The 26,173-nt window shown below is 54.3% G+C and overlaps 1 protein-coding gene across 2 annotated transcripts in view; it reads left to right on the forward strand.

Annotated features, from left to right (window-relative positions):
• ARHGAP39 (Rho GTPase activating protein 39) overlaps nt 1–25,301 on the forward strand; it is a 125,773-nt gene extending 100,472 nt beyond the window's left edge. Inside the window, exons 5-11 of one of the 2 annotated variants that reach the window (XM_077351342.1) lie at nt 148–709; nt 9,343–9,435; nt 15,584–15,657; nt 16,888–17,087; nt 18,303–18,394; nt 19,822–19,991; nt 20,680–25,301. In XM_077351342.1, the coding sequence (XP_077207457.1) occupies nt 148–709; nt 9,343–9,435; nt 15,584–15,657; nt 16,888–17,087; nt 18,303–18,394; nt 19,822–19,991; nt 20,680–20,874 (1,386 nt within the window). In that variant the 3' untranslated portion in view covers nt 20,875–25,301. The remainder of the gene's footprint in view (nt 1–147; nt 710–9,342; nt 9,436–15,583; nt 15,658–16,887; nt 17,088–18,302; nt 18,395–19,821; nt 19,992–20,679) is intronic. The other variant, XM_077351343.1, reaches the window with a different exon arrangement.
• Nucleotides 25,302–26,173: the final 872 nt, after the last annotated feature.

Genomic DNA, 26,173 nt, shown 5'->3' on the forward strand with positions numbered 1-26,173 from the left:
GCAGCTGCCGTTTCTGCCAGGAGAGCGGGGAGAGGATAGAAATTGGGCAGCGGGGTGCGTGTGGGGGGATTGGACCCTGCTCTCTTTGGCGGTGACGAATTCCCGTCTCCCGCAGGTGGTCACCTTGTCTTTCCCTTTCCTCCGCAGTCAGAGGATCTCGGCGCCTGTGCCCAGTTCGAGAGCAGCAGGCAGAACCGGAACATGATGCCCAGCAGCAGCTGCGTGTTCCCGACCTTCAACCTGAGGAAGCCTTCCTCGGAGACAGACATTGAGAACTGGGCCTCCAAGCACTTCAACAAGCACACGCAAGGCCTCTTCCGGCGCAAGGTCTCCATCGCCAACATGCTGGCCTGGAGCAGCGAGTCCATCAAGAAGCCCATGATCATGACCACCGACCGCAACGTCAAGAAGGAGGCCTGCGAGATCTTCAAGCTGATCCAGATGTACATGGGGGACCGGCGGGCCAAGACGGACCAGCTGAACGTGGCCCTGGAGATCGCCACCAAAGGCTGGAGCATGCAGGGCCTCCGAGACGAACTCTACATCCAGCTGTGCCGGCAGACGACGGAGAACTTCCGCTACGAGAGCCTGGCCCGCGGCTGGGAGCTTATGTCCATCTGCCTGGCCTTCTTCCCGCCCACGCCCAAATTCCACTCCTACCTGGAAGGGTACATTTACAGGCACATGGATCCGGTCAACGACACGAAAGGTAAGAAATGAAGGAGGGGAGGCCGCAGCAGGCCTGGCTCGGCCTCTTTGCAAACCAGGAGCTCTTCTTTGTGTTTTCAGTGGTTGACGTTGTCTCCAGAGTCTCTCCCCCCTCCCCACAATTCAGTTCTGGGCTTTAACACTGGCATTCCCTCCCTGAGCAACATCCAGCGGCCTGTGACATGAGCATGATGGGCACCTAGATTCAGGTCCTGTAGAGCCTTAGGCTTGCACGAGATCCAAGCAGCATGGAAGATTGGGCCTGTTTTCCTCTTTGGTTGCATTGATCTCACGGTCCAAGTATCTCAAAGCAAGGCTTGATTAACTCTCATGGTCCATGTGCTACAGAGCAGGAATCTGGCTTACCTATGGAGAACAGGCATCCTTGATGGCACCTTCCTCTAGATCTCCTTTGCTGTCTTTTTTTTCTTGTCTTTTTTAAATCTTGGAATACTCTCTGTTTCTTCACCTGTGCCTCACATTTCTATTCTCTACCCCAGGCTTTCTCAACCAGGGTTTCATGAAACCCTGGGGTTTCTTGAGAGCCCTGGTGTTTCTTGGGAGCCCTGGGGTTTCTTGGGAGCCCTGGGGTTTCTTGTGAGCCCTGGGGTTTCTTGAGAGCCCTGGGGTTTCTTGGGAGCCCTGGGGTTTCTTGGGAGTCCTGGAAGGGTTTCCTGAACAGGCGGGAGTGAATTTTTTATATATTTTTTCTCCATCTCTCTGAGGTTGAGACCAGTTCAAGGTCACCCAGTGAGCTTCCGTGATGGAAATGGAGATATGAGGATGAGAGGGACACAATGGAAGCTGCTTTACGTCGCCACTGGGGAGAGAGGGGGAGATATATCTGAAGGAAGCCAATAAAATAACACCATTGAAGGAAATAATATCGTGTCCCGAGTCACTTGTTTGAATCTTCTGGGTCAACAATGCTAATAAATACTCCGAGATGTTAGCAGTCCTTTTGCATGACTCCTTGAATTGGGATGGGAATGGACTTTTAGGCTGTTGGGGTGGGACATGGGTTGCAAATTTTGAAGCCATCCTTCTGCCTGCGTGTTTGGAGCAAAGGATGTGATTTGGGCGAGTTAAGTAGATCTCATTTTACTTATTTAGTTACTTCATTTAGAGCCAACTTTTCTCATTGAGACTCAAAGTGGTCTGCAGAATGATAGAAAACCGTTCAATCAGGCAGCACAAGAGCCCCAGCAACGTTGCGGTAGGCCTAAGGTAAAGGTAAAGGTATCCCCTGTGCAAGCACCGAGTCATGTCTGACCCTTGGGGTGACGCCCTCTAGCGTTTTCATGGCAGACTCAATACGGGGTGGTTTGCCAGTGCCTTCCCCAGTCATTACCGTTTACCCCCCAGCAAGCTGGGTACTCATTTTACCGACCTCGGAAGGATGGAAGGCTGAGTCAACCTTGAGCCGGCTGCTGGGATCGAACTCCCAACCTCATGGGCAGACAGCTCCAGACAGCATATCGCTGCCTTACCACTCTGCGCCACAAGAGGCTCATTTGCGGTAGGCCTAGGATGACAGAAATCCGGAAACCAGTCCAAGCTGCCTAAGCTTGGGCGTAGCAGAGACAACCTTAATGGGGTGCCCACCCACCCGTGACTGTTCCCTGCCGTGCATAAAGAGAATCATGAAGGAAGGGGGGGTCTGAAGAGGAGGTGGGAAGGGGTCCTTTCCCCCTGCGACCCTAAGCAATTGGTATCCATGCCAGAAGAAGTTAGTAAATGAGGAGGATGTGGTGGAAACCAGGCTTACCACATAGAACTCCGCTCCAAGACCCTACCCAATTGTGGTTTGTCACTGCAAGCACCGTGGTGGGGATAAAGATTTTAGGGACAGGCCTTCAGTGAAAACAATTCCTTTGTTGGGTAGACAAGAGATGACCTTTTCAGTGGCGGCCCTGCCGTTCCGGAACAATCTCCCCAGGGTGCTCCACCTGGCCCACTTACTCGCCATCTTCCACAGGCAACTGAAAACAGTTTTATTTAGACCCTGGCCCATTCCGCACACATTAGTTAATGCACTTTAGGAGTAGATTTTCCTGTTCTGCACAGGACAATCCAGCTGCAAAAGCACACTGAAAGTGAATTCTTCACATGCAGGAAACATGCCTGTTTGGTTACCAGGTGTGGGGTCTTCTGAGAGCCAGTGTGGTGCAAGCGGTCAGAGGATCAGTCCAGGACCTCGGCTGGAATCCCTCCTCTGCCTGCCCAGCTTGCTGGTTGAGCTTGGGCCAGTCGCACACCCCCAACTAGGCTACCTTATAGGGTTGTTGTAAGGATAAAACGGATTAGTGGCCAACGTGAGGTTGCTTTGAGTTCCCATTGGGAAGAAAGGCGGGGTGTAAATAAAATAAATAAATGAACTGGATGTGGGGGGAGCCCACATCAAAGGAAGCGGAGGCCAAGGAAAGCCCGAACCTCCCAGGGGGTGGGGCTCGTTCCCCGTTTCTCAATCCTCCGCTGACCGTGTGGAACCAGCAGCCGCAGCCTCCCTGGCAGAGCTCGGTGCCATCTGCCTCTCCCTTCGCGTGTCACTTCCTTATAAATGTCACTGGCAATATGGCAGTCCTTGAATCATCCGCAGTTTTTGCTCTGTGGTTAATGCAGGTGCTGTTATTCTAAACCATTAACCGCCAAACTGCAGGCCGGCTCCTGACCGAGTCGCCACCTCCGAATGTTCTCTGCCTGGTTCCCGTAAGGAGGTGTGGAAATGCAGCGCTTGGCTGCCTTTTGTGGCCCCGCGATTCGGCCCCTGAGGCAGCCGTGCCCTTGATGGGCCAGGGATCCGATTCAGTCCCGTGCGTTCAAAACCCGCCTTAAGCAAGGGCCTTGGGTTGCTGCAGCCGTGGGCACCGCTGCCGAAAGCACAACATTTGATCACAGTTTAAATTCCAGGTGGGGGAGGAATTCATGCTCCTGCAGAGCAAGCGCACGCTGGGAACATTGTGCCCCAAACATACCGCCTGCACCAACTCCCGGGAAGTAGGAAAAACAGGTTTTTGATGTAAGGAATGCAGGAGGAGGTATCACGAACACACGCAGGGATGTACATCAGAAGCTGTTATTCTATTGATTCAGGCCACGGATCCATACGGCTCGGTATTGCCTCCTCTGAACGGCAGCTCCTTTCCAAAGTCCCCAACCGAGAAGGGTCATCCCCTCCTCTCGCTGCCTGAGATCAGGTAATGCCACGGATCGATCCTCCCGCAGGCAAGGAGGCTGCTTTCCAGCAGCTATGATCCCTCTCCCCCTCCTGTCTAGCAGGGAGCATAAAACATTTCTCCCTTTTGCTTAATACTCACAGTAGCCCCATGCAGTAGATGGAAGGTGGCGGGCTCAGGATCGAGCAAGGGGGGCGGTTGTGCTTGTCCGTCTTTTGCAGGGGAAATGAGGTTTTGCAAGTCAGAGCTGAAGAAGTTAGTTCTGAAGTCATGAAGAACGACTCCCACAAAAACTCATATTGTGTCACAAATTGTTTTAGTTTTGAAGGCTTAAGATAATCTGGTAAAGAAGAAGAGTTGATTTGTATACCACACTTTTCTCTACCCGAAGGAGTCTCAAAGCGGCTGACAATCACCTGCCCTTCCTCTCCCCATAACAGACACCCTGTGAGGGAGGGGAGGCTTACAGAGCCCTGACAGAACTGCTATGAGAACAACTCTTCTCCATCCTCTACCTGGCTGCCTTTTAAATACTTGAAGATGGTTCTCACATCCCCTCTCAGTTGCCTCCTCTCCAGGCTAAACAGACCAAGCTCCCCCAACCTTTCCTCCTACGTCTTGGTCTCCAAACCCCTCACACCATCTTTGTTGCCCTCCTCTGGACATGCTCCAGTTTGTCTACATCCCTCTTCAACTGGGATGCCCAAAACTGACCACAGGACTCCAAGTGAGGCCGAACCAGAGCAGAGTAAAGCAGCACCATCACCTCCCGTGATCTGGACACGATCCTCCGTTTGATTAAAAGTCATCGAACACTCTGTAAAAAACTGTCTTTCTCCAGACTCTCAGGCACCGTATCGAAAAGGAGACTATGAAGTTTAATTAAATCAGAAATATTAGTGTTCTCGGCTAAAAAAACTCTCCATGTGAAAATGTCCGTTAAGCATCATAAAAGACACAGTAAAACATCATACAGAGAAGGGACTCAAAATTGCAGCGTTAAAGAATTACTAGACTTTTCAGAGTTTACAGAATAAACAAGGGGGGGGAAACATCCCAGAAGATTTCTCCCCAGCATCCTCTTCATCTTAATCGCAACAATAGTTCTTACTTCAGATTATTCTAATTTCTAAACACGATGAATTGAAAGAGGTGGTGGGGCACACCCTCTTTGGCTGCCCATTCTGCGATGCAGCTCCAGCAAAGTTCATTTGCCCGCTGTTGGACTGGGTGCCATGCCAATCCAATGGTCAATTTATTTATTTAATGCCCTTACGTTTTTATACCACCTGCCCTTGTGGCTCAGGGCAGCTGGGGCTGAGGGAGGGGAGGGCCCCTGAGGGGTATAACCTTCCAAAGCAGCCTAACCCTAACCCTAACCCTAATCCTAACCCCCCCCCCCCGGGAGCTGATCTCTGTACTCTGGGGATCAGTTTGTAAATCCAGGAGATCTCCATGCCCCTCTGGAGGCCAGCTGCCCTGATGCCAGGAAGTGTTCCTGGTTGCCCCGTCAGTCATGATAAAACTCCCCCCCCCCAGTTATCAGAGAGGCCTGTAATCCTGGAAGCAATGACCGGACCAGACGGAACAGAGGCCGTGTTGTTCTGGCCACGTTTGGTTCTTCCCACCCCCTCCATGCAAGTGATTTCACATCCTCTGTCCTTCATCCGCGGCTCTTTGTGATGTCAGGATGCCGGCGGGCTGTGAATGTGCGACAGTCTCTCTCTTGTGTCAGGCCTCTTTGGCCTTTGCAGGGAAGGAAAAATGAGAACAGGACGCCCCCGAGAGCCTCCCCTCCCCGCCCCCAAGCCCCTCCGTGCTGCCAACGGAAGCAGGGATTTCTCCTCCAGGCATCGGATGTCCCCAGCTAGCACTGAACTCTTGCAAGTACTTGCATCACCCTCTGACCCGAGTGGCCCAGCCTCTCCTGATCTAGTCGGATCTCGGAAGCAAAGCAGGGTGGGCCCTGGGGAGGACCTGGAGGGGAGGCCGCTGTGGATGTCCAAGGCTTGCTGTGCAGAGGCAGGCCACCTCTGAATGTCTAGCCTCACCTGGATGGTCCAGGCAGCTCGATCTCATGGGCTCTTGGAAGCTAAGAGGGGTTGGCCCTGGTTAGTACCTGGATGGGAGACCACCAGGGAAGTCCAGGGTTGCTACGCAGAGGCAGGCAATGAGAGACCACCTCTGGATGTCTCTTGCCTTGGAAAGCCTTCAGACTCTCCATCAGCCATCTGCAACTTACAGCCCTTCACACACAACACTATTGACGTGGATGGCCCAGGCTCAACCCTTCTCATCAGATCTCAGAATCTAATCAGTCCTGGTTAGAGACCGCTGAGGGTTGCCGGACAGAGGCAGGCAATGGCAAAACCTTTCAAGCCGGACTTGGCCTTGGCTCAGACAGGCTGCCCTGGGAATTCACAGTGCCGGTAACTAGACTCAAATTATTGCCCAGGATCCAGAGGAGCATTTAATTGCTTCTTCTCAAGGAACGCTTTTTATCTTCTTCTTTTTTTGCTGGCTTGATTGCAGCCATTAATTAGGCGGCAGCATTCCTGGACTTAAATGAGTAGCACTAAGTGGTCTTTGGAGGAGGCTGGAAGGCTTGGCGGTGACTGAGCCTCAGCAGGGGGTTCTGCGGGAAGAGAGAACATCCGAAAGGCCGTGTTGGATCAGGCCAGTGGCCCCTCCAGCCCAACACTGGGTCCTGCGGCGGGTGAAACCCAGGGGCCCTCAGGAGGTCCGCCAGCAGGGCCAGAACTCCAGAAGCCCCCCACTCTTGCCCCCCCCCAGCACCAAGAGGACAGAGCCTCCCTGCGCCAGACAGAGTGTTGATCTCTGTGCTTTCTTTTGATGCTGCACTTGATTGCCTGGAAGTCCGCTGGGATTGCCAGTTAGGAATGAAGAATAGCCTCCCAAAGCAGCTGTTTCTGAGATGCCAGGGACGTTGGCATCTCAGGGTGGGTGGGAGGGCATGTCAGTCACAGAGGGTCTTCATCGTCAACCAGAAACCCCCTGCGTAGACTTGACATTACTCCCTGACAGGCCGGAGTCACCGGAAATGCCGCTTGGTACAGTGTGCGGCCTATGAGATAAGCTGGGTAGGACTGGTTTTCTTCTTCTTTTAAATCCTTCCGTGAAAAAGAGCCGATTCCTGGCCACAGCCAACTCACTGACCTTTACCAGTAGATTTCTCACTCAGCAAAGTAGCCGGGATCTCTTCCCTCCTCTGCTTCCTCCCACGCACAGCCCAGATTTCAAGTCCCACCTGAAGTGCCAGAAATCACCGCTGAGGATTCCCCGTGCATGCCGTGAAGAAGAGCAATTCTTCCCTTGGAGGTTAGAACTGAGCAAAACCTTCACTCTCAGTTTTAAAAAGGTTTTTTTCCTCTCTCTCTCTGGGCAGATAACAGGCAGGAAGGAGGGAAGGCTTAGCTCAGCCCACCTTCACACCAAAGCTAATAGGTCTAGACCAGGGGTAGTCAAACTGCGGCCCTCCAGATGTCCATGGACTACAATTCCCATGAGCCCCTGCCAGCGAACGCTGGCAGGGGCTCATGGGAATTGTAGTCCATGGACATCTGGAGGGCTGCAGTTTGACTACCCCTGGTCTAGACAATGGGGTGTTCAGCCTCTCCTCCTTCTCCAAGCAGGGGTCAGATATTTGGAGGATACTTGAGACTAGAAAGGCTCCAGGAAGAATCTCCAGGGACAGCTTCTCTGGCCCAGCTTGGCCTGGCCGGGGGGGGGGGGGGGGAAGAAGTGATCCAGTTCAGGGGAGCAAGGTGGGAGGGTGCCTTTTTCGCTTCCAGAATCTCAGACCTGCCAATTAACAGGGAGAGGCGGGAAAGCTAGTTGGCACGGTGATTCCTCCCAGTTGACCCAAGAGTAGATTCTCCGTTTCCTCCTTGGACCACGGTGGGTGAGGCAGGGGGCGTGACGCAAGAGTTGCCCCCACGTAAGCGTGACTCTGGGTCCTCCCTGATCCAAGGAGCTGGGAGAATTTTGACAGGGGAAGGTGGGCACCTTCTCACTTAGGGATCAGCGGATCGGCACAAAAAGACGGCAGGTGCATCATGCTCATTTCTGACGGAGGGCTGAGTCCCGTGCTGGATTGATGTCTGCCTGCCAGGCTCAACTCTTGGGAGTGCCAGAGTTCAACCCCCTCTGTGAGTGTGTGTGTGTGTGTGGGGGGTAAGCTGTGGGCCTCCCAGCAGGCAGTTCCTTGCAGCCCACCCGTGCTGGGCTTTTGCCGGTTAGGCCTTCTGTTCATTTATATGTGTCCCACACCCCTTGCCATTTACGTTAAGCAGAGCCTCGCTTTCTCCGCTGCCGGAGCTGACTGGAAGGATGGAAACACTCGGCCTGCTCTTGGGAAAGAAAGCAGGTGGCAGAGCGCGGCTTCCTGGAGGAGCTCTGGGCCTGGGTCCACAATATCACCTGGGGCGCTGCCAAGGCAGGAATGGGGATTGGGCTTGGGTGTCTGCAGAAATCTGTGCTTGGGCTGACATTCTCTCTAACGTGATACCCGTGGGCAACAAGGCACCTGCTGAAACCTTCCCTGGTGCCCATCCAGTGTTTTTAGAACACGGACAGTGTCAGGGCAGGTTTCTGCCTGGTAAGATTTCTGGTTGGCCACTGGAGATTTGATTGGCCGGGCAGATTTTTAACAATGCTTCTTTAGCAGCAGGTGCCATCACAGCACAAGAATCTTTCTTGTGAGATTGAAGATGTGATAGCCGTGATGTGTGGCCACAGTGATGTGGCTGGCTCCGCCTCCTGTGGCAGCCATGATGGGGCTGGCTCTGCTTCCTGGGGCAGCCATGATGGGGCTGGCTCCGCCTCCTGGGGCAGCCATGTTGGGGCTGTGCCCTCCCACTCTGCATCAGAATTGTTATATCACACTACTAATCCAGATGAACAGTGTGCGTGTGTGTGTGTGTGTGTGGGGGGGGGGGGTGGGAAGCAGGAAACAGGAGAGGTTAGTTAAAGACTTGTATGGCCCTGAGTTGCCATCTCTGCTTGGGAAATTCCTGGAGGTTCGGCCATGGAGACTGAGGTGGGGGTGGAGATCCGCAGGGTATAATGTCACAGAGCCCCCCCCCCCCCCAGTTGTCCATTTCCCCCCCTGGCCCTGATCTCTGCCACCTGGAGGTCAGTTGGAATTCCAGGAGATCTCCAGTCCTCAACCTCCGTTTCTGCCCTGCCGCCTTGGTTGGCTCCTGCACCCCAAAACTGAAAAGGATATTTGCACACAGCTCCAATTTGAACTCTGAGAGATGAGAATCCAGCCAACCTGTCAGCATTGAAAGCGGGGCTCTCCAGGCATTTTTGATTTCACATTTTGTGTTTGAAATTTTGTCCCTCCTCCCCTTTCTCTCTCTCTCCTCCCCCCGCCCCTCCTGTTTTATTTTCCCCGTTCCATTCCGTCGTCCTCACCGTTCTGTTTGTTTCCCAGTGACTCAGCACATTAAAGAGCTCCTGGAAAGGAACACTAAGAAGAAGTCCAAATTGAGAAAGAAACCCAAGCCCTATATCGAAGACCACGATGGTAGGGTGGCCCCACGGGCCGAGCGCTCCCGGAGCATCTTCCTCTCCTTAGACGTAGACGCCCCACTCTGCTTGATCTGTCTGCAGGCTTCTTAATCACTTGCTCATCTTTCTCCTAACATCAGCTTCACGCTCCCTCCCCGCCCCCAATTTAACCGCTGGGTTTGGGGCGTGCCTCTCTCCGAGCCCTCGATGCCGGACGCCGGTCCATTGCTGCCGACCACGCTTCTTCGACAGGGGGCGACCTTGGGGTTGACCCGTGGACGAGTGTCTTGGCTTGAGCCTGGTGTGGGTGCAAGAGGGGGAGAGAGAGAGATGGTGCAGAAGGGTGCCACCGTCTCGGTGTGGCTGCCAATGTGGCTGGTGGCTCCCACGTGCCCAGTGTTGGATGGGCAGCACTGTGCTCTGGCTCTTCTCTGATTAGGCCACATCCAACGTCGCAGAGCTGGCAAGGGCTCCTTCGCATGCCACGTGGCTGCATGCGCCACGATGCCTCAGCTTCTCTGACTGCGAGCACTCAAGGGAGTGGAAAGTCCAAGAGCACTGGGTCCCACGGGGGGAGCGTTATGAGTATCCGTATTCAAGATGTTTGCCCAGACCTGGATGGGCCAGGCTTGGTTGCCTCGGAAGCTCAGCAGGAAGGAGGGAGGCCCCAGTTTGACTTAATGGGTGTAGCATCCCTGAAGCGCAGTTTAGGATTATATCCAAACTAGGGACCAAGCCCACTGCATTCTGGAATACAACGGGTGCTAGATTGGGGGGGGGGGGAAGAGCTCTGTGGCCAACCTCCCCCCCATCTCCCAGGACCTGAAAATGCTGCAGGCAACTGTTAGGGAACTCACTGGCAGGGGCAGCTCTCACACCGCAGGGATCTGCAGCCTCCGAACCTCAGAAGGAAGTGGAAGGAGGAGGGGGTGGTCAGGGGTGGGGGACGGAAGATGATTGGCTGGCTGCTGTACAGACAGGCAAGCCGGTTGGAGGAGGAGGAGGCACTCAGGGGCGGGACAGCTGAGTGGCACTGAAGCCATGAGACACGTTCTTCCTCCCAGCCCTTACCAGAAGTATATTATGTGGAAGAGATGGCTTGCAAAATTACCTGGCGCACTCCAGGCGGAGGTGAGATTCAAACTCGGGGCTTCCTGCATTATAACCTGGTCTCTTTGTCTTTGCGTGGTGGCCACTCGCTCATGGCGGAAACGGTTTGCATTCATGGCATGGACTTTATGTTCCAAGGGGCACATGTGTTTCCAAGCCGCTTCCTTCAGATTTAGTCACATATTTTCCTAAATTCCCTCACAAGCGCAGTGCAAATACGGAGGACTATTATTAGCGAAACGGTCCCACCTCTCTTGAAGCCAGGCCACAGAGCATAGCAAGACATCGTCGATGTGCGGGTGAATACTTTTGCAGGGTTAACGGAAGGACGAGCTCAAGGCGGGGCTGCTGATTCCATCGACAGCCCCATGAGGATCAGGAAAAAATCTCCATTCCACCTGAAATGCAGGCAGGGAGGGGTTGCAAGCCGTGGTCCCAGGTAGCTGAACGGGAGGAAAGGTTTCTCGGTGGAGAGGGGGTCGCCACGTTCCCCTTCGTGCTGACAAAGGAGTGACCCTATCCGGCTTTCCTCCCTTCTGCTCCCGCGTCCTAACGGAGAGCAGAAATACGACCCATGCTCCCTGGCTATTTTTAGGCCTCTCCTCCTAAATAGAATTCTGCAGAAGTTGCTGACGGAGTTTGGGTGGGCGGACGGGCAATGCCACCTTCAGCGCAGCCAAGCGGAAGCTACCAAGTCGGCAGCTGCTTTGAGTTACTGCCTCGACGGCCGGGGGGGGGGGGGTCTGGAGCCCCTTGTTTGGTTTGCCAGTGCCTGGCTCTCGGGTGTTGGGTCACCACATCCCCAGGAATAAAAGACGACCCCCCCCCTTGCTTACTGTGCCCCAAATGAAATAGAGTCAAAAGGTAGCTTTTGCCCAGGATTCTGTATCTGGTTTTGTTTGAGGACCGGAGGGCTGGAACAGGCAAGGAAGGCGGCCTGCAGGAGTGACCCCCTTCGTTTGCACATGGAAGGGCATTCAGGTGAGCAGGGATGAGCTCCCTGGTGGAACGAGCTCCCTCCCGAGAGAGATCAGGGCCCTGCCCGAACTTTCTGAGCTCTGTGGGGCGTGTGGGGCAGAACTCTTCTGCTGGGCTTCCAGTTAAAGCCGATTATAACAACATCTCAGACCTGCCTCTTCTGCTCTCCTGCCCTCTTCCGAGACCTCCTAGGACTTAACACCTGGCAGGTTAGAACTCATCGAATTTCAGTAACTTGGCTGATGCCACTATGTCTTGTTTTTATATATGGAATGTATACCGGCTTTTACTGTGTTTTAATTTCTGTAAACCGCCCAGAGACAGAATGCCCAAGATTACTTCCCGGTCAGAGGAGCTGTATCAGGGCTAGTTACCCAAGGTCACCCAGCTAGCTGCATGTGGGGGAGCAGGGAATCAAATCCGACTTGCTAGATTAGAAGGTGGCGCTCCTAACCCATTACTGGTGACAGCTGTGCAGGCAACGTGGAAAGCTGCGACTCCAGGGGGTGGAAGAGCCGGTGAGTGGGCAGAGATGGAATACCAGCTGGTGGGCAGGAAGGGCAGGCCCAGCATGGGGAGGTGGTTGAGAGCAGTGGCCGCCAGTCTGGAGAACCAGGTTCAGTTCCCCACTCCTCCTCCACATGCAGCCAGCTGGGTGACCTTGGTCCAGGCACAGTTCTCTCCGAGCTTTCTAAGCTCCACCCACCTCACAAGGTGGCTGTTGTGGGGGGAGGAGGGGATGGCCATTTAAGCTGCTTTGAGACTCCTTCAGGTAGTAAAAAGCAGGATACAAAAAAAAACAGCTCCTCTTCTTTTTCTGGGAGTTGGGCATGGGGGCCCTGGGTACTCTTGGTCTGCCCCCCCAGAACTGGCCCCGAGTGAAATAGTTCTGCATGGGGGCAGCTCCAAAGCTTCCCCTGTCTCAGAAAACGGGGACGTGGGATGAGAACCGGCTCTGTGTAGCTAAGGGATCAGCAGAGCTCAGGGCTGCTTGTTGCCCCCCTGAACGGGGCAAGGCATAATTGCAAAGAGACCCATAGATCTGGGGATGCGGTGCTTTGATGCCTCACCTGCAAAAGCAACACCGGTGCCCCAAATATTGTTGCTCTGGGACCAGGGCTTCTCCGCCCGAGGAAAAGCAATTAATGGCCAGTCAGGCCTGTGTGCTTCCCAGCAGGCAGGAATTAATCCTCCCTCTCTCTGCAAGCGGCCGTGCAAAGTGTGTTTTAATTAAATGGGTAGTGCTTACAGAGGAGGAAAGGCACGGGGTCGCCTGGGCAGTTTCTGATCCTAATCTGGGTAATGCAGAGCTGCCGCTGCTTCTGTCCGCCATTCAGCATCGACTCGTTGCACGGAGGGTCTGGAAACGGAGGGGGGGGGGCCCAGGCCGGTTATGTAGATCAGGGGTAGTCAACCTGTGGTCCTCCAGATGTCCATGGACTGCAATTCCCATGAGCCCCTGCCAGCTTGCTGGCAGGGGCTCATGGGAATTGTAGTCCATGGACATCTGGAGGACCACAGGTTGACTACCCCTGATGTAGATCAGACCCGGGAACAGCCCATGCTGGTGAATTGCCCCTCAAAGCTGGGATTCCCTCTGCCCCTCCCGCATTTCTCAGTGCCTGCTTTGGGGTGAAGTGAGGATTCCGTTATGGTTTTGTGGATCAGGAGCCTAGATCAGTCGGGTAGCTATGCCAGCTCAACAGAATCGTTCAACTCGTGAACCAGCCCAGAAGATGAAGCTGCATTTGTCTCTGAGCACCAGGCATGGCCCAAGAGAAGCCCAGACAGAACAAAACAGCCCCCTTAAACCTGCTGAGAAGCTGTGGTTTGAGAGCTGCCATGCTCCAGTGGGGATCGAGAGTTCCTGGGTGGGGACCCCTGGGACCACTCCCCTCTCCCCCTCTTCCTGCCTGACAGTTCTTGATCTGCCCCCCTCCCCCTCTTGACAGGCGTGAAAAGCAGGGCAAGACAAGCAGAACAGGCAAGGTTTCCCTGAGACAGGCAGCAGCAGGGGCGGGGGCTGACCCCCTTCCCCAAGAAACCTCTCCCTGGTGGGCTTGCATTGCGACAGATGACCGTGGAAACACCTGCCTCGAATCTCAGGGGGCCGAGAGATTTTAAGATGCTTTCAGGTGTAACTAGTGTTTTCTGCATTCTCACGGTGCCTCTTTCTTCGACAGGGGAGTGTGTGTGTGTTTTTGTTCCACACATGTTTTGCTCCCTCTACCAGTCAATTTGATACGACACCAATTTATGTCCACTTAAATGGCCAGTTTTTATGCTGGACCTAAACCAGAGTAACCTCGAATCGACCACTAGAGGGCGAAAAACACACGTGGTCTGTGCTCTGCCTTGCGGGGCCGTGGTCAGAGGCAGAGCCTCTGCTGGGCAGGCAGGGGGTTCCAGGTTCAATCCCCGACATCTCCAGTTAAAGCACCAAGCAGGAGGGGAAGGGAAAGGCCTTGATCTGGGATCCTGGCTCAGGGGCAGAGACTCTGCTTGGCATGCAGAAGGTCCCAGGTTCAATCCCCGGCATCTCCAGTTAAAAGGATCAGGCAGGAGGGGAGGGGAAAGGCCTCTGCCTGAGACCCTGGAGAGCAGCTGCCAGGCTGAGTTTGATAGACCAACTGTGGTAGACCCAGGGTCTGATTCAGTAGAAGGCAGCTTCGTGCGTGTTCATCCAGCTCTTTTGCATTGGGGAGATGCTGGAATGATTATGGTGCGGCTGCAGTTTGATTTCATTTTCCCTGCAAGAAGGCTGATGTGGGATTGTCTTTTGAAAGGCGGGAAAGAGAGACAACGGTGACCTGTGTGCTGTCCTTCAGATACTAGACATAGAGTTAAGTTTGAATCCAGTGGCCCATTTGAGACCAACAAAGTTGAATTCTGGGAATAAGCTTTCATGTGCTTGCACACTTTGTGTCCAGAATTAAACTTTGCTGGTCTTAAATGCGCCCCAGTTTAGCAGCTGGAACCACAGTGGGGCTAGCACATACGTCTGTCTTGCACAGGGTTGTGCAACTAGCAAGAGACCAGCCTGCAGCACACTAGAATCACCACATCTACACTCAGCTGGAATTTCCTCTGGATTGGCATGAATGCAATGTGCACCCCTAGGATCGGGGCCTTGTCGAGTCTGCAGTCCATAAATCTGCCTGCTGTATTGACAGCTAGCTGGTCATAGAATCATAGAGTTGGAAGGGGCCATACAGGCCATCTAGTCCAACCCCCTGCTCAACGCAGGATCAGCCCTAAAGCATCATTAGGTCATTCTGTCTGTTGCTAATAAACCCACCTGCTTGTTTGAAGTGCTCACAGGGTTTGGGCGTGGAGCTTCCACATGCAGGAGGACTCTCCCCAGGCCCTCTAGTTAAAGGCATTCTAAAGATCAGGAGAGCCCTTGCCCATCAGAACAAACCGCGCTGGCTTAGCTAGAGTTGAACCCAGGAGCACCGCAGAGAAAACATGATCTTCAGGGCGTACGTTTTTGAGAGTCAAAGCCCCCCTTGTCAGACTCTCGGAAGCTCATCCCCGAAAACTTGTTGGCTTCCAAGGCCCGACTGGACGTGACCCCCATGGCTGCTCTCTGGAGGCAAGGCTGGGTCCCACGGGGTGTGAGATGGATTCCCGGGTCCAGCTGCTGGGGATTCCTGAATGCCTGCTGGAAGGAGGCAAAGGCTGCAAGTGGAGGATCGGCAGTTCCAGGACACCGCAAAGCGTGGAAGCTTCGGGGGGAGTCCTGGGGGGTCCTGATGTCCTCACAGGCCTCGGCATCTGTGACCTTTGGGGCATCTCTCTCTCTGGAGCAGAGCCTTTCCAGAAGCCCCCGTCTTGGGCCGAGGCTGTGTGGGAGATGCCCGAGGGAAGGGCGATTCCTCCGGTGACCTCTGGCCTGAACGTGGCTTGGGAAGGGCCGTGCGTGCCGGAGGCTCCCTCCCTGGATGGTTTGGGGTCTCTCTCCTCTGCTTTGCCCTTTAGTGCTGCCCCCCTCCCCCGGAGTGCCCTGCCTCCTTCTGACTCTGCCTTCTCTCTTTCTCCCTCCCTCTCTCCTGCTCTCGCTGTCTCTCTTCCAGGGGTGGCCATCAGCACTTACGCCAAGTATTGCTACAGCAAGCTTCAGAAAGCAGCATTGACGGGAGCCAAGAAGGTAGGTCCAGCCTTTGGATGTGGGTTCCAGAGGTGGTGGGCCGTTGCAGAGAGCCAAGGGCCGGCGTCTGGGAGGGCACGGTGGGCTCTGCGGCAGAACAACGGCCTGGGATGCCTGCAGAGGGGCTGCCAGCCTGGCCAGACAGCGCTGATTCAGTCTTTTGTTTGTGCAACGGTAGCACAGGTGTCATCTCATTCCTCCTCCTGCAGTGAGACCAGCCTTTCTGGGTGGGCCCGCTCCACCGCTTTTGGGCCGGGGACCCTGAGCAGATGTTGTTCCCAGACAGTTCAGGCTTTTGTCAGCTGCCTTGGGCCCTGGCGGATGGGCAGGCTAAAGATCTGAAAATAAATGAAATGAAAAGCACGACTCAAAACCAAAAAGAAGACAAAGGCTTGATTATTGAAGTGAAAGTTGGAAATTCACAGAATGTACCAGAGGAAACAGTAGAACAGGGGCAGCCTAGCTGTGGCTCTCCAGAGGTCCATGGACTACCGCAGGGGATCATGGCAATTGTAGTCCATGGACCTCTGGAGAGCCACAGTTTGGCTAAGGCTGCCAGTTTTTAAAGGAAGCTTCAGCTGCCCTCTGGTGGCCGGGGGAAGTAGTGTCCCAGGCAAACGGAAATTTCCAGATGTTGGTAGGGCCTGCGAAAATGCCCCCCCCCCCCCACGTCCCTTCAGCAATGCAAACGTGCAAACCCAGTTTGGGAAAGATTTCAACTAAGCAAGGGAAAGCCCAGGCAGCGGATGAGTAGGAGATGTCGTCATAGGAGGGCTCAGCCCCTCCCCCATCAAACCAGAGCAAAATCTTGCTGGGGAGGGGCACGGGTGGGCTTTATCTGCAGCCAGCCTCCAAGGGTCTTGGCCGTGGGGAGATTTGAACCGAGGACCCCAGTGCCTGTCTCCGTTGTGAGTGGTGACTTTGGGTGCCATTAACGGCAGCAGAGCGGGAGCATGAGAGATCTTGGGGTGGGGGGGGATGGGGGTCAGTTGCTCTAGGGAGTTCTTCCACCCCAGCTCCATCGCAACACCCCATCCCTTAGATTGTAAGAGCGTTGGGGCAGAGCGGTCTCCGTTTTGCTTCCCTTGCTCCTCCAAGGGCTGTGGGGGTGGGTGGGGGTGTTGATGGGGCCATTAAAAAGTCTAGTTAGCTGTGTTGGGGGATGGGGCTCCAGGCCTCGCCTCCCACCTCCTCGTTAACGCCCCGCTTGCATAAACTCGTTTTCGGCAGGGTCTCAAGAAGCCAAACATCGAGGAGATCCGCCATGCCAAGAACGCCGTCTTCAGCCCTTCGATGTTCGGAAGCTCCTTGCAAGAGATCATGAACATGCAGAAGGAGAGGTACCCGGATCGCCAGCTCCCGTGGGTGCAGACCAGGCTGTCGGAGGAAGTGCTGGCTCTCAACGGAGACCAGACGGAGGGCATTTTCAGGTACCCCCACCCCCCCTTGCCAGGCCACCCCCTAAGCAATCTGGTCTTCCTGAAGCAGAGGGTGCCGTCAGAAGTCCACAGGGTGAAGATCCGTCCATTGTGGGATTGGTGTAGAGTTCCAGGCACATAGGTCGACCTGTATTCTGACCTACATTAGATGCCACGAAGGGGTGTAGGCAGCGGACTGAATTTGAGCGACAAACAGCAGAAATGCTGGGCTAGTGGGAAGCCTGGGGAAAGCCAACTCAGACTCAGGAGGTGCTTTCTTGATGGGCCAGAGGGCCCTCGTTCCAGGGGAGCGAGGAAAATGGAGCCGGGGATACGATTACGCCTTATCAGGATTTGAAGGGCTGTCTCTGAGAGGAGGAGAGGAATCCGGTTCAGCGCTCAGCGGAGGGCAGGACTTCTAGCAATGGATTTAAATTGTGATGGGGAGGGAGCGGCAGGTTAATAGAAAAAACTTTTGAACGAGAAGGACATTTCGGTGGGTGGGATCGGTCGCCTGGGTATTTATTTTGTTTATTAGATTTCTTGACCGCCACTCTCAGTCTAGTCGCCTTGTGACGGCTTACATCTGTAAGCATGAAATGCAATAAAACCCCCACATTCCCATCAAATTCCTGCCAACCCGTAGACCCAGCCCCCAACAGGCTCGATGGACCCTTCAACCCAGCAGATCCTCCTTACCTGGACCTCAAACAAATTGTTGGTGGAAGAGCTCCATCTTCTAGGCCAGGGGTTGTCAAACTGCGGCCCTCCAGATGTCCATGGACTACAGTTCCCAGGAGCCCCTGCCAGCGTTCGCTGGCAGGGGCTCCTGGGAATTGTAGTCCACAGACATCTGGAGGGCCGCAGTTTGACTACCCCTGTTCTAGGCCCTGCATAACCGTGAAAGCTCCGACAGGGCCCTCAGCTCTTCTGAGAGTTCATTCCACCAGTTAGGGGCCAGGACCAAAAAGCCCCTGGCTCTGGCCAAGGTCAGGTCCACTTCCCATGGGGCAAGGATCCCCAGCCTATTCAGACTGACTGTTGTGGGTTCTCCCTCCTTGGAGGTTTTTAAATGGAGGTTGGACGATTATTTATTGGGGGTTCTTTAGATTAAACTGTCCGGTGCAGGATGTTGGACTGGATGATTTTTAGGGCTCTTCCAACTTTTGAATTCTATTATTCTGAAACTCAGGTCCGGCCTTCTCTCCCTCTCTCTCTCTCTTCCAGAGTCCCTGGAGACATTGATGAGGTCAATGCCCTCAAACTTCAGGTGGACCAGTGGAAAATCCCTACTGGCTTAGAAGACCCTCATGTTCCTGGTGAGGACGGCCAGGTGGATCCTTGGGAGGGCAGCTCTGTCTTCACTTAGCTAGAACCTGGTGAACTCCAGCCCAGCTGGTTGCTTTGGATGGTGGCCAAGAAAGTCAGTTTTGTTCCTTGGGAAAGGGTTCCCTGTAGGGGTGTGCTTTCAAATCCTCCTGAGCTGAAAGTACACCTTATCAGTATTCTTCAGATATATTTTTTTTCCTCAGGAAAACAGGGTGGGTGGGAATCCTGAGAAAATTCTGGATATATTCGGGAATTCCTGATAGATCCTCTCAACTTTTTGTAGGGCTTCTGCCATCTCTATACAATTTAAAGAGGCTACAGAAGACAGGCTCTAATAACGCAACTTGGAGCTGGCTGTCTTTTCCTGCTGCCCGGTTAAAACAGACCACAAGGGTTGTGAGTGTCCTGCACAGTGCAGGGGGTTGGACTAGATGACCCAGGAGGTCCCTTCCAGCTCTAGGATTCTAGGATTCTATGAGACGTCAGCCCAGGATTGTTGTCTGGGGTGGCAGGAACTGAGAGCAGCTCCTCTCTTGCTGGAGTGCCAACGGAACAGGTGGTCTGTTCAGATTTATGTATGACCAAGCAGTGAAAGCTACACTGCCCAATAGCGCCCAGATCCCAGATATGGCTGCATGTTTTGGGTCATGGGGAGGTTCTCTGCACACAAACTTTGCTTTAGGATGCTCTGGGCTGATCCTGCGTTGAGCGGGGGGTTGGACTAGATGACCTGTGTGGCCCCTTCCAACTCTATGATTCTAAACACATCAGGTGTCCTTTTACTGAATCAGAGCTTTGGTCCCTCAAAATAGGTATTGTCCACTCAGACTGGAAGCAGCACTCCGGGGTCTCAGATGGGGGTCATTTCGCATCCCCTCCTGCCTGGTCCGTTTTTCAACCGGCGATGCTGGGGATTGAACCCGCAGTCTTCTGCATGCCAAGCAGAGGCTCTCTGAGCCACGGCAACAGACCGTGTTTTGAGTCCTTCTCTTGGGGTGGAGTTCCATGTTGCAGAGCTGAGCTCTGGCAGCGGAAACTGTTTCTGGTTTCTCCTGGATTTAGGGATGTGCAGTTTGTCTCACTTTGGCCACCTTGGCGACCACTGAAGCTCGAGGCAGTGCGTAAAAGGCCAGCGCCACAGTGTGGAGAGCGGGGGCAGTGGCGGTGCACCAGCTACCTCTTTCCTCCGTGCTGTGGCGCAGGCCCCCTATGCGCCACCTCGGGCTTTGGTGAACTGAGCCAAAGCGCACTTCCCTAATCTGGAGTGAAGTTCGGAAGCTCACTGAAATTTCGTAGGGAAGGTTCGATCGCAGCTTGAGGAATTGGGCCCCCCATTCTTGTGGCTTGTTCCGTTTTCCTGCTGCATCCTTCCTTCTTCCTCCTGTGCTGGAGTGACTCAGCCGCTTTGCTTCCCCAGCCTCCTTGCTGAAGCTCTGGTACCGGGAACTGGAGGAGCCTTTGATCCCCCACGACTTCTACGAACAGTGCATCACTCACTACGAGAACCCGGAAGCAGCCATCGCTGTCGTCCTCTCCCTGCCCCGGATCAACAAAATGGTGCTTTGCTACCTCATCCGCTTCCTACAGGTGAGCTCGTCCGGAGGGGAGGCCGAGAAGGGTCGCTGACATGATTCTGGTGCCTTTCCAAACGCGTGTATTTCTTAACGCATGCTTCTGAATGCCACAAAGGAGCACACGGGTGCTTAAAGCTCTTCATGGCCGTGAACGGTTGTCTTTTAAAGACGGTCTCCTTCCACGTGTCCCTGTGTGCCAACCCCAGTCACAACGCAGCCATTTCTTGGCTCGCCCGCCAGTTAGGGTGGCCCGTCTGGCTCTCCAAGGAGAACTCCTCCAAAGGGCAACTTCTGAAGCTCTCCTTGGAGGGTCCCCCCTCAACTCTTCCCATTCCACAGAGCTGGAGCCGAGCTTCGGCTCCAGCTCTGTGGAATGGGAAGAGTTGAGGGGGGACCCTCCAAGGAGAGCTTCAGAAGTTGCCCTTTGGAGGAGTTCTCCTTGGAGAGCTTCAGGAGAACAGGTCTGCAGTAGGGGTGGACAACTGAGCGCTCCTCGGCCGCTTCGGTGATTGCCGAAGTGGCCAAGGCGTGCCGAACCACCCAACCGTAGACTCTGCAGTCCGTCTTCATCAGGGTGGATAAAGTTTGCCCTTGACCATCTCCTCCGAAGCCATTTGTACATATTCGTATCTTCTGCATTGTGGTTGCTCCTCCTTAGTGGACAGTAACGAACCTCCCCCTCCCCCCTCCCTCCCTGGCAGGTGTTTGTGCAGCCGGCCAACGTGGCGGTCACCAAGATGGACGTCAACAACTTGGCCATGGTGATGGCGCCCAACTGCCTGCGCTGCCAATCGGACGACCCGCGCATCATTTTCGAGAACACCCGCAAAGAAATGTCCTTTATCCGGGTGCTGATCCAGCACCTGGACACAAGCTTCATGGAGGGGGTCCTATAGCGGTGGCACCCACACGCCCGGAACAGAATGGGACACCATCAATCCAGGTCCTCCCCCCAGCCCCCCCAACTCAATCAGTCCGCGAGAACTAGCCTTGAACGCAGTGAGAGGGAAAGTCCTCGGTCGGTCCCTCTGAGGGGAGAGCTGTGGATCGCTCACCTCCCGCGGGGGAGGACGTGCCCGCTGGCTTGGTCTGTCCGTCGAGAACTGCACGGGAACCCCTTTCGCGATCTGCCTGGTGCTCCTGCTGTGGACAAAAGAGCGCTGCCCCATAGCCGGCCCCCTTCCGGAGGCATCGCGGTCCAGCTGTCTTGGGGGAAAGTGCTTCCTGGGGGAGTCCAAAGAGAGTAGGAATTAATGGGCAGCCTGGCAAAATTCCGATGAACAATGGCGCCATTTGATGGGAGGGGGGGGAGACCACCCACCCCCACACCCCTCCCAGGTTACCTGTGCTTGGGGTTGGGGTTGGGCCCAAAGGCCTGCGGAGGGAACCGATAGCTTCAGCACGGAGTCGCTAAGTGGCCGCTGAATTGGCTGGAGAGCGGCAAGCAGGGGCGTGCGATTAGACGTCCCACCGTCCGAGCCTCTCGACCAGTCTGGCCCCCTTCCTTGAGACCCTCTTGGGGAGATGGCGGTCAGACGGGGCTCATGGGGGGGGGCACGGGTGGGGAATGGGAAGGACTCCCTGGCAAGGGCTGGGAGGGTGTTGGCTTGGGCACAGTTCTCTCATGGCTCTCCTTACTGTTCCCCTTTCCTGTTCCAGCACAGCCACTGCCAGAAGGGGCCAGCCAAGCCCTGCTCCCTTCTCCCCAAAAGGACTTTTTTCTCCCACCCCCGAATGCCCAAGAAATGGGCCTGTGACACTGTCTAGACGCCAGGAGCTGGTGCGGGGCTGTGCAGCTGACCTGGCTTCCTTGTCCATGTGTGTATCTCGCACAGGACAGCCAAAAGCCACCCTCTGTTCTGTCGTTGCTTCTCCAGAAAGGCTGGTTAAATGTGGGTGTGTTTGCTTCAGAGGTGGCGTGGGAACTGGGGGGGGGGGAAGGGTCCCCATTCAGCCAGACGGGCCAAGTTGGTGCCTTCCACGGGACGGGCAATATTGGCATGAGATTGTATTGCACCGCATGTAGCTTTTCCATTCCCCCCTCCCCCAGGATATCTCCCCCGCTTTACGGTTTGGCAATTGCTAGGGGGGGGGGGCTGAATCAGGCGTGAGACGAGTCCCCCCTCTGGCTAGTGTTGAAGAGGGGCCAAAGGCCCACGAAGTTCCAGGACTGCTGTCGATCCGGCACTTCCCTCTGCGTGTGCTTTTCTCCAGTGGCTCCCAGTTCCCTGGGCTCACGGTCAGCAAATGTGGTGCTCCCTTCTGGGCTGGGAGCATGAGGACCCCGGGAATTTGGCAAGGGGGGAATAAAACCCACCCCCCTTTACTCCTGACTGTCCCCTAAGGAGGCAGATCCATTGAGAACTCCTCTCTCTTTCCACAATGAAGCCCAACGTCCCCCCGTCCGCCAGCTTGCTAACCTAAAAACATGAGGGTTTTCCCTTGCTCACCCCCCCCCTTTATTCTCCATGCAGGTCTGTCCTGTTTATGTATTCTACCCCCCCCCCCCCATTTGTATTTTTTCTTCTTCCAGGGAAATGGTGTGTGTGTGGGAGGGTGCTATTTATTTTGTTTACACCCTATCTTTGAAGCACTTGGGACCAGGACTTGGGGGGGGGGGGCTTTTCTGCCTCACCTTTCACCCCCCCACACACACACCCCTCTGCCCTGCATATGGGCAAGGAAGCTCTTGTTTCATCCTGTGTACATAAGCCAAGAAGTATTGGGGTGGTGTTGGGGGGGGGGGAGGCAAGAGGCAATTTTAAAAGGTTTGCTTAGCTGGTGTCAGGGGAGGGCCCTGCAGCTGTGCTCTCCCTGAGCAACTGGATCATGCTCACTCCATGCTGACTTAGCTTCTAGAGGGGGCAGAATAATTTCTGTTTGTCACCGTCTTTCCCCCACCCTTCTTGGAAGCCCGTTTGCCTGACCTGTAAAGCCCGTTCTCGGTGTCTGCCAAAATCTCTGTGCAAAACTGGGCACAGACGATGAAAGGTGTCAGGCTGGAAATCCCCCCATCACTCCTTTCTTGGTGGGATGAATCCCTCTCCTCTTTTACGTCCGCGTTGCGGATGGGACCTCCCTCTTCTCGTCTGCCCCACTGAAAGATTCGGCTTCCGCTCGGCTACCACCAAAGATGACAGGTTGGATTTCTCAGGTCCCTCCTGCCAACACGTGCGGCTCTTCCAATGGTAGCTGGGACGGGCGTCTGCCAGTGGAGGAAACGGCCTTCTCTGAACTGCGGGGTTCAGCCCTTTTCACCACGCAGGATGAACCTGACAGGAGGAGTTTTGGAGAGTGGGGAAGGTGGAAAAGAGTGATGGGGCAGGGCTTCCCCGCTGACCCACGGATGGGACCCACTTCACAGCAGTTACAGCAAGAGCTTAGAGCCGTCCTTTAGCATGTGGCCATCAACCAGGAGCTTTGACCCTTCTCTGCTGCGGCTGCTAGCCAGCGTTGCTCATTGCTCCTGGGAGGTGGCAGGTTGATTTTCAAAAAGAGCTTCCCCCATGTTTCAGCTGGGTGTCAGCCATGCCCCGTACATTGGGGCTTTGAACCTGGATCCTGGTTGCGCCAGTGGGCCAAAGGGTGTCTCCAGAGAAAGTGCCTTGTCTTCTCACAAGAACCACCAAGCAAGCCAGCCACTCCCTTCCCCCGGTCATCCGTCCCCCGATGCTTTCTTACCTTCAGTTGAATAGTTTCTCCAGCGTGGTTTAACTGGGCTGGTTGCTTAGCCCCAGACCAAACCATTATGGAGAACCTCGATGGCATCAGGGCCCCAAATTGGTCATCTCCGCCCCCCTTTTGACATCCCTCCTTCCCTCGTCCAGCATCCAGCATGTTGGTTGGTATATGTGTGACGCCAAAACTTCCCGGCGGCGAGACACCTGCCTGTTTCATGCATGCAAATGTGTCACAACTCTTGAGTAGACCCAGATCCGTGCAACTCCTGGCCACAGGGAAGAATAGGTTGACACGAGGCCGACGGGCCTGTCAGTGTAGTGAAACGAAAAATGCAGCCTCTGCAATGAGCAGAAGGCCAAGGAGATTCTTGTGAATATGATTTTCGGAAAGGAAGCCTTGCCAGGGAAGTTAATTGACCTGCCTTGGGATCTTCGGAGGCCCTGCTAAGGACTGCGGAGTTGAAATGGGAGGTCGGCAGGAAGACTCGGGAAGGTCCGTAATCGGTACAGTCCCCGTGCCGTGCCAGCCAAGCACTTCTGCATCATCCGTCTTCCAATCTGGTCTTTTCTGCTGATCATAATGAGCTGGGGAGCAGCACAGAGGTGGGGGCTTCAAAGGGCTCTGGGAGTTGAGAGTACGCAAAGGATTCAGAGCAACGCTGCAAAAGGACGACCCCCCAGCCGGCAGATGGTCAGCCCCATCCCTTGGTCCCCCCTGCAGCGTGGTGGCAACGCTGAAGTTGCCTTTCGCTGGATGTACACGGGCCATGTGTGTGGCTGCCAACGGAGCTCTATCATCCCGGTGCCGTTTGTCGGCAAAGAGGTTTCCAAACTGTGCTCCTAGGAAGTTCAGGGTTTGCCCAAAATTGGGCAGAGATTCCTTGTTGAGAAAATCCACCGGACTTTCCATGCTACGAGCCAACAAAGGAGTGTTCTGGGTGGGCAGCGAGTGTGGCCTGCCCAACCAGCTCCATGTGGGAATCGAGGGGCATCTTAATCCGTGACCTTGAATCCTTCCTGGTGCAAATCAGACCGTCTTCCAGGTGAGCTGGCTTCCTGAGCAGCTGTCCTGGAGGGTGGGTGGGTGGGTGGGAGTGGAGGAGCAAACCGCCCCCTTGAGAGAAGCCGTGCCCCCTGCAGGATCCGGCAGGCTGCCAGGGTCAGACCTGCACAGACCCCAGGCAGCGTGCGATCTTCGCCCCAGGCGAGTAAGAATTTATACAGAGATATATGACAAAAGCGTTCCATTATAAATTTGCTAACGACATAGTTTTAATCCAGAGGTGTATATATCTTATTACCCATTGTTGGGGCTTTTTATTTGTACCGGGGGTGGGGTGGGGTGGGGAGATGTTCTCATCTTGATTTCGCTATTTATTTTTTTGCTCTCCTGAACATTCACTTCACTTTGAGTTTGACCCCGAAATATATATTTATTCCCTTCCAGTCCTTGACGGAGCTTTCTCATCTGGTAACGTATGTCTTACACGGCACTCATGTAGAGAGGCCGGTTTTCCTTCAAGTGGAAGCATTTAATTGTAAACAACTTTCTCGGAGGGAAAAAAAAGTTTCATTCCAGTATGGCTGACGAATGAATGGTGGTCAAAAGTGGCTAGATTAAAATTTCCTTTCTGTTCCCTTTACCTGGAGAGGTGCCATTCTGTTTGTATTTTTGTCCGTCCCCCTGTCTCCCTCCCTCTATGCAAATCTTGGTTCTTTAATTTTTTTAATTTAACTTCCTGTCAAATTAGATTATTGGATTATGGAAATCCAAGGAGTTTTTGTTCCCAGCAGAGACACCGACAACAATTTAAACAAATTTCACAGCTTTTATTGCCTCGTGCCTATCCCATTCTCTGCCTGCTTGTCCCTCAACTTCAGTTTGTCACAGCAGGAGATGGACAGCACCTCTTGGGGGCTTGAGCATATCATGGCTGGGTACGGGTGGGAAACTGATGGTTGTTCATTGTGGCCAGTCATGCACCAACCATGCTCTAATGCAAACCGATGTGTGCCCTGGACTGTATTATCAGCTCTGTCTGGGAAATGAAAGGGTCCCAACTTCTGACTTTGGAGGAACTTTTCACCCCCCTCCTCGCTGCTTCCCCACCCTGCTGTATCTGTGCTGGCAAAAAGTACCAACTCAGCAAAAATATTTTTCTTCCCAATGAGCGGAGGCAGGAATTACAACGCAGCCAACCCCAACAGAGCCATGCCTAAGGCCAGCTACCTGCCCATCAGTGTCTGACTTCTAAAAGCCAGTTCGCAGCTCTGAGGACACAGTTTGAAAAGGAGTTAAATGTTCCAGTAAACATTTAGTTTGGGACCTTGAATGAGCAAAGAACTTAGTCTAATCAAGTGCCTTAAGACCTTAATGGGCTGCTGCCCATTGCTGACCAAGCTACCGCCTGAGCCTTTTCATACCTGCAGCTTCCGTTTTCTTTTCAAGGTTCCAGTGTGCACCCTCTTCCCAACGAAGTCATCCAAATCCGGTTTTGGAGACCTTTTTTGCTGC

Source organism: Paroedura picta, chromosome 9 (assembly GCF_049243985.1).
Source record: "Paroedura picta isolate Pp20150507F chromosome 9, Ppicta_v3.0, whole genome shotgun sequence".
Lineage (NCBI taxonomy): Eukaryota > Metazoa > Chordata > Lepidosauria > Squamata > Gekkonidae > Paroedura > Paroedura picta.